This window comes from Filicampus tigris, chromosome 8 (assembly GCF_054856515.1).
Source record: "Filicampus tigris isolate MCC_2025a chromosome 8, RoL_Ftig_1.0, whole genome shotgun sequence".
Classification (NCBI taxonomy): Eukaryota; Metazoa; Chordata; class Actinopteri; order Syngnathiformes; family Syngnathidae; genus Filicampus; species Filicampus tigris.
Genome location: NC_141224.1, coordinates 25280652 through 25296958, shown reverse-complemented (window position 1 = coordinate 25296958; position 16307 = coordinate 25280652). Strand labels below are relative to the sequence as shown.

The 16307-nt window shown below is 41.9% G+C and overlaps 1 protein-coding gene across 1 annotated transcript in view; it reads right to left on the bottom strand.

Annotated features, from left to right (window-relative positions):
- Positions 1 to 1879: 1879 nt before the first annotated feature.
- The window catches only part of rspo3 (R-spondin 3), a 29403-nt gene continuing 14975 nt past the window's right edge, over positions 1880 to 16307 (bottom strand). The window contains exons 4-6 of the mRNA XM_086037984.1: positions 15622 to 15774; positions 14476 to 14661; positions 1880 to 2866 (exon numbers count right to left, since the gene is read on the bottom strand). Coding sequence (XP_085894110.1) covers positions 2661 to 2866; positions 14476 to 14661; positions 15622 to 15774 — 545 coding nt within the window. The 3' untranslated portion in view covers positions 1880 to 2660. The remainder of the gene's footprint in view (positions 2867 to 14475; positions 14662 to 15621; positions 15775 to 16307) is intronic.

The window sequence follows — 16307 nt, the reverse complement described above, 5'->3', positions numbered from 1 at the left end:
AAATTATAAACAAACAACTTGCAAAACTGTATACATTTATGGCTATTATTTACACTACTCTGCCACACTCACAGGAGAAAACATTCATCCATCCATTATCTATACCACTTGTCCTCACAAGGATCGCGGGCGTGCTGGAGCCTATCCATCCCAGCTGTCATTGGGCAGCAGGCAAGGGACACCCCGAACTAGTTGACAGCCAATCGCAGGGCACACAGAGACAAACACACACACACAATAACACCTAGGGGCAATTTAGAGTGCCCAATCAACTTAACATGCATGTTTTTAGAATGTGGGAGGAAACCGGAGTACCCGGAGAAAACCCACGCAGGCACGCGGAGAACATGCAAACTCCACACAAGAAGGCCGGATCGAACCCACGACCTCTGAACTGTGAGGCGGACGAGGAGAAAACAGTTTTAGATAATTAGTTCACTTTGCAATCAGCCTGAGCACTAGAAATAAGACACAATTAGCCACAGTTAAGCTCTCGGTGTGGAGTATGATGGGAAGTGAGAATTAGTGGAAGCCGAGGAAGATGTGGAGGTGAAGAAGGAAAAGGGGAGGACAAAAGAGGAAGGAGAGCAAGAACTTGAATTACTGACGACATCAGAGCCACAATACTGTATTTCAGTGAAAATCCCTTTCTTTGTGTGTTTTGACAAGGAAAAATACAGGTTTGTGTTGATGTTTACAGTAAATATCTTGAATAAAAATACTTGCAATTTGGATCCCTGTGTGTTTACAGAACTATGACAAAAGTATGACTTTAAACTGACAGCCTACCTTGTGTATTGAAAAGCAAAAACCAGACGTATTTTTCATTCTTCCCATCAGTGTGCAGTTGGTGCATTTTGTGCTTACTAATATGATGGCTTGTGTTAATTGTTAAAAAACAAACTAATATAATAATAATAATAATAATAATGTAAATATAATATTTACAAAGGTTTGAAGAGTTAAGCAATATGTATTTACTTTTGCAAAAGAACTACAATGTTTTGCCATTTTGGAGGAAGGTTTATCAATTACTTGTGTGAAGTTTTACAAAAACAGCCAAAAGTTACCAAAAAATGTGCTTAAGGTGGTAGTCAACTCAAAAATGTTCTTTACAATATTATGTTCTATGCAGCCCCACTAATGGCATTCTGATTGATATTGTGTAAGTGGAATATGAGTTAAGTAGTAAAATCCAGCCGTTTTTGTCCATCTCAGGGAGCGGACATTTTGTCACTTGCTGTCAACTGAAAATGTCATCATAGTTGCTCAGGTAACAACCAATCATGGCTGGGCTTCAGAAAACAGTTGAGACATGATTGGTTGTTACCTGAGCAACTATGATGACATTTTCAGTTGACAGCAAGTGACAAAATGTCTGCCCCCTAATATGGCTAAAAACGGGTGGATTTTGCTGCTTGCTCATATTTCACAAACGCAATATTAATCAGAATGCCATGTTTAGACTAGTGGAGGCGCATAGAACATTCATTCATTCATTATCCATACCGCTTATCCTCACAAGGGTCGCGGGCGTGCTGGAGCCTATCCCAGCTGTCGCATAGAACATATTGTAGAGAAAATGTTTGGATTGACTTTCACTTTAAGTTATCAGAAAAAAACAGTAATCTAAGAAGCAAGTTTGGGGGATGTGGAAGAGAGTTGGAGTAGCTATAGGGGGCACCCACACAAGCACATGGAGAAGATGCAAACGCCACACAGGAGCATGCGGCCATTTCAGGTCCTTTATTTGGTAAACATTTGATTAATTATTATGTCTGGTCTGGTACCCAAATTATTGCATATTAATTTTGATCATACACTTGTGATTCCCAAAACATGTCATACAGTATGTGAGAACAGATAAGAGACGAGGCTATGAAACCCATTATAGTTTTATTTGACATACAGGTGTTTTTGGATGATTGTTGAGCAGCACAAGTTCCTTTTAACCAAACAGAAAAACCTTGTGGTCAATTAGATTTATTTTCTCACATGTATGTATCAAACTTGTTTTGTGTCCATGGCAGGGAGTGTGTGAAAAGGATCCGAGTTAACTTTGTCCTTGGCTTTCTTTGACTTGTCAATGGTTCCACTACATCAATTTCTATGGTCATTAGGAAACGGTCACAAGATGGCAAGAACAAACCCTCTTCTTTTTTTGTTTTTAAAAATTCTTCGCCAAATAAAATAAAGTAGATGGACCTAAAAATCATGAACAGTAAACAAAATGTTCTACATAACGTTGCAAAATCTACATTCAAAATCCAAGAGCACAACGTTGTACCAGGGCGCCATTAAATAACCATATCAACAAGCATGAAGGGTCGTGTCATTGTCTTTCTGACTGCTTACTGCTCTTCCACGCTGACGTTTTCTTTGTTCTTTAGTACCAGCAGCAGTCTCAGCAGTGGCTTGTTCATTTTTCAAATGATACATGAGTCAGTGGTGGAAGTAAAGGAAGAGTAGCTACACAGAAAAATACAAACACCTTTAGGCCCCATGTGCCCTAATCCCGCTTGTGCATTAACAGTTTATTCAAATCGTACAGGTAGCAGCGACACCCCCACGGACAGGAGTAGAGAGGGGCAAAGAGTGGGTAAGAGGTAAGAGGAGGAGGAAGGTTTTGGGAGGTGTTAGACTTCAACGTGTCCACAGAGCTACTGTACGAGGCCCTCCTTGGGGGAGAAAGAGTCCGGGTCATGACCTCGCCGTTGTCTTTGCTCTGTTTTGTTCCTGCTGTCTTGGCGCTCCCCCGTGTCTCGAGCCCTCTCGCGCTCTCGTTTCTTCTCCCTTCTGACCTCCTTGTTCTCTTTGCGGTTGTTGTTGCGATTCCTCCGTTGTTTCCGATCATTTGGCCTTCGTCCTATGGTGGTAAAAGACATTTTATTCATATATTTACCTAATGAGGTTTAGATCAATGTTGTGTGATCTAAAAAGACTACATCCCCCGAATATAACGGTGCGCCCTTTAAAGGGGAAGTCAACCCAAAAATGTTCTTTACAATATGTTCTATGCGTGTCTACTAGTCTAAACACGGCATTCTGATGAATATAGCATTTAGAAAAGGTGCTCACACTTTTTCAGCATGTGAGCTACTTATAAAATGACCAAGTCAAAATGATCTACCTTCCAGGTAGAGTATGTTTTGCATTTTTGTAGTGGGTAGGCACTACTGTTTACAACTGTGATGTAATATTCAGTTGACAGCAAGTGACAAAATGGCCGCCCCCTGAGATGGACAAAACGGGTGGATTTTACTACTTAATTTATATTCCACAAACACAATATCCATCAGAATGGCGTGTTTAGACTAGTTGGGGCTGCATAGAACATATTATTGTAAAGATTTTTTGGGGGGGGGGGGTTGACTTAAATACATCATACCAAGAATATATAATAGTGCATACGTTAAACTACTTGGTAGCATAAACTGAAACTCCGGTATTACTGGAACGCTAATTTACTATAAGGATCTCAACAAAGGGGCTTCAGTTCTATTACAGTAAGTTTAGTCTATAGACTGTTCACTGTACTATAATGTTCTTTGCTTACACTGGAGCTAAGAGTATTACAACTGTAATCACCTTGCTTAACTCTTGCATGGTCTGGATTCCCGCGGCTCACCTTGAGCTAACATGGACTCGCTAAGCACCGCGTTAGGTACATCTGCACAACCCCGACGAGTTCCAATGTAAAAGCTCTACAATATTTATTATTTTCAGTAATGACATTACAGACAGTAATGCTCAATAGTGACTAGCACTGTCACAGAGGTCGTATTTTAATTGTGTCAATTACCTCTGAAAGATAGTTCAAAACATTTGGTTTTGGTTACCATTTCTAACCTGAGGCATTATTATTATTGTTATTATTATTACTACTGTACTGAGAGGAGCAAAATATTGTGAAACCAAACTTGTTAATAATCTTAAAGTCATTGTACATAACGACCGGTAGAGGTCAGTCTTTAACAGCAATTCCACTGCCAAGCACATCAGCTGTTGCTGCCCTCTCTGTAGTGATGAGCAGGCCATTGTCGAAAATAGAAAGCCTTTAAATAAACCCCTCCCAATATCTGCTCTTGCAACATCTCATAAACAAAACCAAGAGTTTTGGTATGCTGAAGGTTTATCTCAGCTTGAGCTACAGTATACAGTAATAATGATAATAACAAGATCCAGTCTCAGGGAGCTTGGAGACGGGACCTACGAGCAAATGCAGAGGCCCTTTTCCTGTTGTTGTACTGCTGCTGTTCATGTGTTAGTGGAACTGAGCAGCACTGCCTGTTGGGCCGCTTGGCTGGCTACTTTGGGGATTGTGAAACTGCTGAAGTTGGCAGTAGGCACACACGCAGGGGATAGGGAGAAAGAGATAAAGGGAAAGAGAGAATGAGATTTCTCTCTGTCTCCCCACTGTCCGCTATGCTTTCCCCCCGCGCACCCCTCCTTTTTTTGCCTGCTCATTAATCAGTGCTGTCTTCTTGCTGGACCAGGGAAGGCTCACTTCTTGACCCTCCTTTTAGTGCCCATCACACACTCGCACTAAGCTTTTGCAACATGATAAACCTGCTTTTCCCTTCATGTAATAAAAAGACAGCTATTAAGTGCTCAACAATGAGCTGTATCCAAAAGGTTAGCCTTTAAAAAGAAAACAATTCTCTTTTAATTTCGTATTATTGTGGTTATTGTTTGCAGTAGTGCAGATTGCAGAACTAAATGATACATGCTGAACATTGTTTCAGATTGTTGGCGAGTGAACAGAAAACTCCTATGTCACAATCAATTCTCATACTTTTTTTTCACAAATATACAGTATAATATTGGGCAGCCTACATGTGTGTGAGCGCTATGTACTATGTATGTATTTATTTATTTAAAGGAAAAGTCAACCCCTTTAAATTCTTTGCAGTGTGTTCTATGCGCCTTCACTGATCTAAACATGGCATTCTGATTAATATTGTGTTAGTGGAATACAGGTATGAGTTAAGCAGCAAAATCCACTACCTTCAGCCATCTCAGGTGCTGGCCATTTTGTCACTTGTGTTGACTGAAAATGACATCACAGTTGCCCAAGGCTCAGGTAACAACCAATCACGGCGCACCTGTTTTCTGAAGCTGAGCCATGATTGGTTGTTACCTGAAGCCTGAGCAACTATGATGTAATTTTCAGTTGACAGCAAGTGACAAAATGGCCGCCCCCTGAGATGGCTACAATGGGTGGTTTTTACAGCTTAACTCATATTCCACAAACATAATATTAACCAGAATGCAGTGTTTAGACTAGTGAAGGCACATACAGTACAACATTTTTGGGTCGATGAAAAGAGAGGATTTTGAAGGTACAAAGATTCGGGCCAACGCCAGAGCAAACTATGATAATAAACATGTCTCTGTGTGATGTGGTATTATCTATGCAGGCACAATATTTTGATCCAGCTCTTGCATTGGAGTTCAACATATTGTGCAAGTGTACATGACGTGTAATGTGCACAAACATAATTTGGGTGGTACTGTACATCTCCCAATATGAATAGTTACAAATGGTAATAGTTAATAATTCTGTAAAAGAAGCTACATGACGGCTTGGATGGATGGCTCGATGGATGGATGGAAGCAGTGTAATCGGTGCACTGACTCATTCAGGGTCTGCCCCGGCCCTCTATAAACACAGGAAGTCCCCTTCGCTCTCATTGTTTTTCCTCTCCTGACACCATAACTATTTACAACAAGTTGGGTGGATTAGTCATACTGTAGACCCCGTGTTTTTGTGGAGCCAGAGGAGGAAACCTAATCCATGCCGGGTTGAGATGATTAGTAGAGTGTTTATCAAAACCAACATGCATTTAGTTTGTTGGAACTGTTTCGGATGGGTTTTTGTAAACTGTGTTTTGACAAGTGCGCAATGGGCGAGCAATGAGACACCTCTAGAGGGTTTTGTCAACAGACAGCACATTCCCCAAAGCCAGGCCTTAACAGTCACGCTGGCCAGTCTATGAGTGAAGATGACATTCCCAATTTTCCAGTAATAGGCCTACAGTTCTATAAAATTGACTTCATTTTAGACATGGTAAACCGAACCATTTGAATTGAAGCGTTTGCAAATTCTGTACATCATGGAATATTATAAAACGGCTTGAGAAAACCACTGTGCACTTACTGTACAGTCAATTGACATGCACATTTTAATATAGAATACATACAACTTGCATGCATCCATTTTCTATACTGCCTATCGTTACGAGGGTCGTGTGTAGGTCCTCAGTGAGTAAGTATGACTAGAAACAATAGCACTTGAATTATACAACATGACACATTAATGAGGCATAATCATAACGCAATCACAAGAGTTACTTATTACGGCAGCAAAAGGACAGGAAAGCCTCCTCCGATTACTGCTGCTGTAGTAAAGTTAGCGACTGATCTCTAAGTAGTGCACCGAAAATGGAGTGAATATGTTTCGAAATAAGAGCACTAAAAGATTCCTTAATCAGCCTTGTTAAAGGAACACTTGGATCAGCTTAACATTAGCACTTATTTAATAGGTTTGCATGTAAAAATGACATCAGTACCAAAGTGCCCCCCCTAAAGACTCTGTAGTGATATAATGTCTTTTTTTGTGATTAGATTTACGACAAATTTCCCCGCTCCTTTTTGGGGCGTGGCTTATGTTATGTTTTCAGTCTTAGCGGTCTACGTCACGCGAGGAAGGCATGCGTGGTAATATTGCTCGCTTTGACAGTTCTGTTGTCTAAAACGGCGACCGATCACCACCAAAATGCAAATGCACATTACAACTCTTGTCCAGGGTGGCACGGTGGTCGACTGGTTAGCACGTCCACCTTACAGTTCAGAGGTTGTGGGTTCGATCCCGGCTCCGGCCTCCCTGTGTGGAGTTTGCATGTTCTCCCTGTGCCTCCGTGGGTTTTCTCCGGGTACTCCGGTTTCCTCCCACATTCCAAAAACATGCATGGTAAGTTGATTGGACTCTCTAAATTGCCCCTAGGTGTGATTGTGAGTGCGGATGTTTGTCTCTGTGTGCCCTGTGATTGGCTGGCAACCAATTCAGGGTGTCCCCTGCCTACTGCCCGAAGACAGCTGGGATAGGCTCCAGCATGCCCCGCGACCCTTGTGAGGATAAGCGGTATCGATAATGGATGGATGGATGTATACTCTTGTCTACTTCAACCTGTAAAAGTATAAAAGTGTTCTTCACAATAGTTTGGATTTATTGACATAAAACGTGATCTCATCATGATCACCTCCAGAAAATCAAAATTCCCGGCGATTGCCCCTCCACTTTCACAAGCTGAAGCGGACAAGAGCATGAATGCGCACACGAACTCCGACTGGTTATATTTCAGACATTTAGCTACGCTAAACTAGTGTCAGCTCTCAGGAGGGAGACCGAGGCTTGCAGCAGCAGCAGGTAGGATTGGGACGGTTAATAGCAACAACTAGCTTCAGGCCGTTAAAACAAAAGGCGTTAGCACAACAACATTAGCTCCTTACTGTCCACCCAGCGTGTGGAGGTGAAGATGAGCCTGTGTCTTCATATCGCCTCACAAGCAGTCGCATGTGGTGTCCCTGCTTGCTTGCTTGCAGCCGCCACCTTCTGCCCGAGTGAAGCGGCGTGAGAGTGACGAAATCCCTCATTGAACAGCGAGCAAAAAGTTCCAGTGAGGCTGACTGCACAGCCGAGTGTGGCCGTATTGGAACGTGCCATTTCGGCTGTTACCGTCCAAATTGGACGGCGCGTTGTAAGTAAAAAATTGGGCCATTCCTCATCTAAATAAATGTGCACGTCTACTCATTCCTACTTCAGTCTCTGTAAATATCCTGACTGGTGTTTAATACCTCGCCCGCCCTAACCGCGATCAGCAAAGAAGCAGTGTTTTTTTTTTTTTTTTTAAAGCAAAGAAGCAGTGTGCACTCGTCCCAGCCTAAATCTATAAAGCTCTGCTGACTTTCACATTTCCTCATTCTCATATAAGTCAGCCACGGAGAGGTCAATCCTTTTGATATGTTGAAGTGGGCATTAGTAGGGATGTCCACATAAATTTGGGTGCCAATTGATCACCGTTTTTGGACATTATAAACAATGAAAGTACAATGATTTCCAATGGAGAGTTTGGAATCGGTTCCTTGCGTGACTCCAGCCGAACAAAGATAGAACGGTAGGGGGTGCAGCCATTGTCCTCATTATCAAGGGGCGTTACTCATGGAGTAACTTATTTCCTAATTTCACCAAAATTAATGGGTAAAATAGAAAATGGCAACTGTTTTCATTTTCCTGACCAAAAAATATATAAAATGAACTTGTTAGTGAAAACATGGCCATCACGGCCCCACCGTCCTTTTAAGTATAAAATGTCTTATGCGATGTTATGGATACTTGCCTCTTTGTCAGTTTTTGGTCTTTTACCCAATTTAAGTATTTATGTTCTCAGTAAGCACATTCAATTGTAAATTGGATTGTTCATCAAAGTCAATACAATACAATACAATACAGTACAGCACAACTTTATTTATACAGCGCATTTCATAACAGCTACAGTTGGAAACATGTCGTTTAATGAATATATGTGTGCAGTAAAAGTGCAACTATAAATTAATCGACAACTAATCTCTAATCAAATTAATTGATATCTATTTTTGATCATTTCATCATCCCAACAGTAAATATTCTCAAATTTCTTTAGTCCGTTTTGAAAGCAGACTAACAAACTTGTATTTTTATTTTGGAAAACAATGATCTACATTTTAGCCTATTTTGGATTTTATATGGCCTGTATCAAACTGCAATTATTTTGTACAGTTGAATTTCAGGACTGCGTTGGAGAATATTGACAGTATAAATTGACTTATCTCAACATGTGTTGTCTAATAGAGTAGACAAATATAAACTTTCAACATAGCTGTATTTGGGTATTAGTAAACAGGTATGATTTCTTGGGGTATTAGTCAGCCTGCTAAAACCAAAGCCCAACACAAAACGTTAGTTTTTTTTGTTGTTGTTTTTTTTTAATTTTATAGGCCTACTTTGTATTTTCAGATATGCATCTTGGAGGTCTATTTCAATGACTGTTGTGCACTTTCTATCATGTTTTACATTTGCGATTCGTGAGTATTTTCATTTACATTTAAATGGGGTTTTGTAGGCATTTTTTGACTCAATGCAATGTGCTGTTTTTATGTTGTGCAGGTAAATGAAATGAAGTCCAGCGGAGGATGCAGTACATTAGTTTTTGGTGTGTAAAAGCACAGAAAAGCGCTGCAGTATTAGTCATCTAAAAAAATGATTGCTGTGTCACTCAAGTTTCAAACTCAATTAGTTCCATGTCCAGAAAACAGTAATGCTAGCAGAGGGGTTCTTTGGTGGGTGTATGTGTGTACTCACGCACACATTCTCAGAGGGGCACAGTGTGTTTTATTGGTGGGCGCATCCTCTGTGGCAAGCGTTCTGACGTCCGGGGAGCTTTTGGCGGGAGCCATGGTTGGATTAAAGGCTGTATGCTGCCCAACAAGTGGAATGCCTGCGGCAATGGCTGCCAGGATGTCACGATGAAGGATGTTTGGGTGAGTGTGTATATGTCCGTACTGGTTTATATGTTTCTGTACAGCTTTCTGTCGTGGACATGTTTATGCATAGGTGTGGGCTTGCACATTCAGGAAACAGTTGATTAGGTACATATGCATTATCTAATGTACAAAGCATTTAAAACTTTCTCAGGTTAGTTTAACAATATATATGTCGTTGTAGTTATCATAGTGGACAACCGTGCTACGGAGAGGTGTTTCTAATGTTGTGTCCACTTTATTTATCCGCTTGAAAGTTGTGTGTGTGTGCGTGTGTGTGTGTGTGTGCGCGTGTGTGTGAGTGTGTTGTGGGAGTTAAAGGTTAAAGGGGGCAGGCACACTATCCAGCTACAGAGATACAGAGGGGTGAACAGTAGGTCGATTGAAGGGCAAATTAGCCTGCATTAACTTGAGAGAGATGGTGGCGAATGAGGCGGTGTGTGAACATTCGCGAGCTTCAGCTATGGATAAAACTAAATCCGAGCGAAGTTTCTCTCTTTTTCCTTAGTCTGTATTTTGCATGAGTCTTTGTGTAATGTGAAAACTGTAATTCAGGCAATCTCATCCAATTGAAAAGCAGACTTCTATTGCAGTTTTGTCACATGAAACTGGAGAGGCACAGCCTCCTAAGATATACTGTATGTTTAATTTTAAGCATAATTCTTCAACGGGATAGAGCACTGATGATGTCAAGGTTAGCTATTAGAATATGAATCTACCTTTTATCCAGTTAGCAAAGAAGGCTAAAGGTACAAGCAGAACTTGCTGATTTTTGCATGTCTTGTTCTCATTCTTGGTTTCTCCTAGTCGCTGTCCTTTGCACTATACCTTCAGTCAATCAGCCCTCTTCTACCAGCTCATTCACATGATTAAGTATGTGTGTGTTTAGTTTCCTGGTTCAGTTACTTCATTCTGTGCTCACATCTGCTTTCTGACTCTTGAGAAAACTGAGTGAAATAGCCTTTTGTTTTACTTTACTGTATTGTGCTCTAATATGGAGCTAAAGTAAGGAAGTTCCCGCGACCCTTGTGAGGATAAGTGGTATAGATAATGGATGGATGGAAGTAAGGAAGTTATAGATTGAGGGATTGGAAAGTCAATATTGAAGGAAGAAAGGGGATAACAATCCCATGCCAATGGAGTAGCGTGGATGGGGAAATAATGGGGTAAAGCAACATGGGGGGAGGGTGCAAAAGGAGAAAGTGGAGAGGAGGAAGAGAAGAGGAGGAGGATGTATCAGTGTCTAAGGGCTGCTGGAGGATTACAGGGGCTCTCTGAGGTCAGAACACTGACCCCCTAGCGTGTGCAAAACGTAAACAGCGAGGAGAGCATGCGGCAAAACAGATAATTAGCTCTCATTCACCTAAGCGCTAGAAGGCTACTGCATGGTTAAGATATACACAGGCTGCGACATGTCAGAATTCTTCCTTTCTTTACAGAATTTAGGCCTGAAGAAAATTATTTCTGAGCAGACAATATAACAATAATGGTTAGTCAAGAAAGTCTTGTTGTATATTAAGAATGATACTAAGGTACTAAGATACTAATGTTTCACTTGAATATTGTACCTACGAATAAAGTACACAAAACAACAACTAAATTGAAGTGGCTCAAGAAAATCAAAAAATGGATTTGCAAACAAAAACAATGGATTTGGAAAAAAAAAAAAAGATATGCAAGAAAGACTATTATTTCCAAACTTGAAAAAAGTGCTGGTTTTGTTTCCATGTTCTCTTTAAATGTCATTTGCATGTTCTAAAGTTTTGGTTGCGAGTTCTGAAATTTGGAATGCAAGCTTTGAAACTTTGTTTGCAACTTATGAGTTTTGTTTCAATTTGGTTCAAAACAACTTCAATCTTGTGGTCCTCCTCTGAATGATGTTGGAAGCCTTTTCATTGGTCAACTCGGAATGATTGCGTGACAACCTCTGGCTAGGTTCACACCGCAGGCAAATGTGACCCAGATCAGATTTTTTTGCCCATATGTAACCTGTATCCAGAGGTTGGTAATCCAGGTCCAGAAAGTAAAAGCCCTGCCACGGTTTGGCTTTAGCAACAGGTGCTTCTAATCAACTGAACCCGTTTACCTGTTGGTTGAGTAGAAGCACCTGTGACTAAAGCCAAACTGTGGCAGGGTTTTTTACTTTCTGGACCTGGATTATCCACCTCTGCCTGTATCAGATTTTTTTTATGACAGAACGAACATCTTAATTCCGATTCTTGCAAATCTGACCCGGGCCGCTTTCATATGTGGTCCTAAATATAAGATTTTTTACAATACGACCGCGGTCTGAACGGCCAGGTCGCATATATCCGATATTGACATCATCCGGAGCCCAAAATGCACTCTGTGCAGGCAGAGAGAAAGTGCTGGCAGCAGGGGGATGAAATCTGCAAAGTTGTTTTGAGTAACACTATTGACTTTTACTATATTTTACTTTAATTGAATCCCACTTGAAACATAAAGCATGCGGATCACTTTGGCGACGCATGTATTCATACGGCAGACATGACCGGGGTTGCATTTATAATGTGGTATGAACCTGCGGTGTGAACCTAGCCTCTGCACTCACCGGGAAAAATACAAAGCCTCTGACATCGGTCTACACTCCACACCGGTGTAATTGGTATGTTTATTCTTAACTTTCCTGTCTTAGTTATATCTTAAAAACAACTTTTAAAGGGAAGTCAACCCAAACATATATTTTTCAAGAATATGTTCTATTGCAGGCCCACTCGGTGAAACAGGGCAACATGATTAATATGACATATGAGTTAAGCAGCAAAATCCGCCGCTTTTAAGCCATCTCAGGGGGAGGCCATGTTGTCACTTCTGTTGACTAAAAATGACATCACAAATGGTCAAGGCTCAGGTAACGACCAATCAATGACCGCACCCACAGATGGCTAAAAATGGGTGGATTAACTCTTATTCCACAAACGCAATATTTATCAGAATGCCTTGTTTCAACTAGTGGGCACAACTGCTCAGGTCTCAGGTAATGATCAATCACAGCTGACTTGTTTTCTGAAGCTGAGCCCTGATTGGTCGTTACCTGAGCCCTGAGCATTTGTGATATCATTTTCAGTCGACAGAAGTGACAAAATGGCCGCCCCCAGAGATGGCTAAAAACAGGTGGACTTTTCTGCTTAACTTAAATATTCCACAAACACAAAATTAATCAGAATGCCGTCTTTCAACTCGTGGGCCTGCATAGAGCATATTGTGGAAAAAAAAAAAGTTTGGGTTGATTTCCACTTTAAACTGTAAACTGTTTTCAATGACCTAATTGAGGTTTGCATGTGGAAAGAAAGTCCCAGAATTCAAGGACAAAAGTATAAAATTATTGAAAACTGAAAACTAATAAATGATTGAAATAACAGTATTAATGTAGACATGGTTACAGTAACATTCACCATTAGCCACAATAAAGCCACTTTCCAACTCAACTGAAAGGGTCCATTACATTAGCAGGGAGCTTACTAACATGAGCAACAGCAGCGTCTGTGCTTGAGTGTCCCGACAGGCGGCAGTGGATTGGTTGTGCAGCACCAATGCAGCAGCGTTCAAGAAAGACGCTGTCACCCATTTTTCAAATATATGGAGTTTATCTGAAATGGTGGATTGGTTCGTGTGTGTGTGCGCATGTGTGTGTTGGCAGCTGTGGGGATAAACCAATACTGATCCGCGGGTCGCCGCGTGCCTCCCTGGGGGAGGATGTTGATGTTGGGCTGGCTGTTTCTGCTCCAGAGTGAACTGGCTTTCTGCTGCATCACACACACGCATACACGCATACACACGTGTTTGTTCTGCAAATGTGAGGCCCCAGGGGGCTGGATCTGAGCTTGTCTGCGATCTGTCATTTAACACTACAGAGCCCGGCTACAAAACAGCCAGCTGTAGCCACCGAGCACCTCAGCAACCACACACATGGTTGACACAGAAAACAAAGCAAAGGGATTTATATCGAGACAAGTCTGTCTAAGGGCAGTTTTCTCTCCGTTCTATGGAAATGATCATGTTTACTCGGTAGGCAGTTTGCGGTCCTACTGTTTTAAAATCCCACGAGATCTCGTGGGAATCGCACAATATCCCCATTGCGACATCATGCACACCCCCCGCTCTCTCCAAGCCCAACTCTCCTCCCTCTAACCACAAAGACAATCCTCTGAGTAAACAGTCAAAGTCCTAAGCGGAAGAAGGACTAGCAGTGATTGTAAAAGCAGAGTGGTCTGGGCTTCACAATCTTGTCCACGCTTCACAATAACAGCTAAATGAGCCACAGGTTAGCATAAACAACTACTTGGTAAATTGTGTTTTATGACATATTCATATTCAGAGCTGGGCATTCGTCTATGTTTTAGTCCGCGAGTTCCCGTCTATATATCAGACCCGCCTGGTCAGTCCAAGTCAACCCCAAACGGCGAGAACGGATTTTACTGGTGCCACATCACACGCAGGTGCCCTTCTCCTGAAAGCAGCCAAACAAATACAAAATAAAACAGTATTGTATACCTTTCGGTCCTACAGATGGAATGACGTGCCCCATTTTGTTTTTATTTCACCGATCACCACGCTGTGCGCATGTGTGTCTGTTGTTTTTATTTGATTTTTTTTTACTTGTCGGCGTGTCTACTTGTGCCTCACCTGCGTGTGGCGTGAAAATGATGTTCTCGACGCCGATTGACCGTCGCCTACGAGGGACGCACTGGGACCACGTGGGTCGACCGGAAATACCGCCCGACCGGAAATACCGCCCAGAAGTTATAGATGGATAGATGATGCCCAGCTCCGTTAATATTACTGTACATTGTGGTCTAGTAGCATAGACAATCTTGCTATTCAATGACAAGGATATTCTGCTTTTGTTTTCGTCTTCATCACTGTTCCACTAACCTGGACATGTTTTCCTGATGACCACGCAGTCTTTGATCTCAGAGATCTCAGGACATGGTCTGCCAAAAGGCGATGGGTACTGCAGGACCTGCCGTGTGCGGGTCTCCTGCCCCCGCTTGAAGCCACAGGTTCTACCTGACCGGGAGCAGGGACTCCACTCGCTCCACTCAGCCACTTCGCAGTGCACTGAAGGGAAAATGAAGATGAGGATGAGGATGTGTGACACATGCGTGTTTGTTGCATAAAGGATGTGTTAAAGTACTGCATTGTTGGTGTTGTGATGATGTACATTAACAATGCACGTGCGACACCATTTTCTTAGATTTTATACAAAATTTTGCTCAGACTCAGCTCACCTGGGCCACCTTGGTTTGGGGCGCGGTCAGTTTTCAACTTGAAAAAAAGTACTGCATCTTCAACACATTGACTGACTACGGACTAGAAATAGTACTTTAAAGTATTTGCTTTTCTAAATAGAAAGTCAAAAGTGAGTATAGCTGTTGCAAGTCGAGTAAGTACTGTACAGGGGGAAAGGAACATTAAGGCATGTTCACAGATTTTGTTCATTTAAAACTGACTCCGGCACCACTTCTCTTATAGTGTGGTTTGTTCGGTCAGGTGTGGAAATGCTGATGCACACTAAATAAGCTCACTGTGCATGGACCAAAAACACACCAGGTTGTGTGTCTATACTATATGTGCCCGCCGATAATGTAACGCGCCTCTTGGCCAGACTCAACTGGGATAGGCTTCACAGGCTCACCTGAGATCTTGAACCGGATAAGTGCCAACAAATAAATCAATATAGTGTTGTGTGACAAGCTCCTGTAAAGTGTTTTCAGTCCACCATGTGTGTAGAGCATGGGTCACCAACTCCGGTCCTTGAGGGCACCTGTCCTGCAGGTTTTCCATCTCTCCCTGCTGTAACACACCTGTTAAAATGATCAGGATCATTATCTGGCTTCTCAAGAGTTTGCTGATGGGCTGATCATTTGAATCAGGTGTGTTACAGCAGGGAGAGATGGAAAACCTGCAGGACAGGTGCCCTCGAGGACCGGCGTTGGTGACACTTGGTGTAGAGCAAGTTGTGGAAGGGATTTATTTCTTATTAAATCCCCATGAGATCAAGTCGTTTACATGACTAACCTTGTGGTACACACTCCATGAGTTTGTCATTGGGTTCATAGTCATCTGGACAGGAACGGTGGCATCCTCCATTGAGCTGGTACAGGCCCGGCTGGCACCTTGTACATGTCTCGCTGTTCACACATAACTCACACTCTGCAGGGCACTCTGCAACTATATGAAGACAAATTGTATGTACACATTTACCACGTTTTTATGAATCATCTTCACGCCATTCCCAACTTTTAAAGCGTCAAGTCAACCCCAAAATTTTCTTGACAATAATATGTTCTATGTGCCTTCACGAGTCTAAATGATTAATATTGCATTTGTGGAATATGAGTTAAGCAGCACAATCCACCCGTTTTTAGCCATCTAAGGGGGCGGCCATTTTGTCACTTGCTGTCGACTGAAAATGACATCACAGTTGCTCAGGGCACGGATGACAACCAATCATGGCTGAGCTTTAGAAAACATTTAATGCTCAGGGCTCAGGTAACGACCGTTCACGGCTCACCTGTTTTCTGAAACTGAGCCATGATTGGTTGAGAGGAAGTTGGCAAAATGGCTGCCCCCTGAGATGGATAAAAAATGGTGGATTTTTCCTGCTTAAATCATACTCCACAAACGTTATATTAATCAGAATGTAATAGAATGTAATATTGTAAAGAAAATGTTTGGGTTGACTTCCCCTTTAAATGATGCTT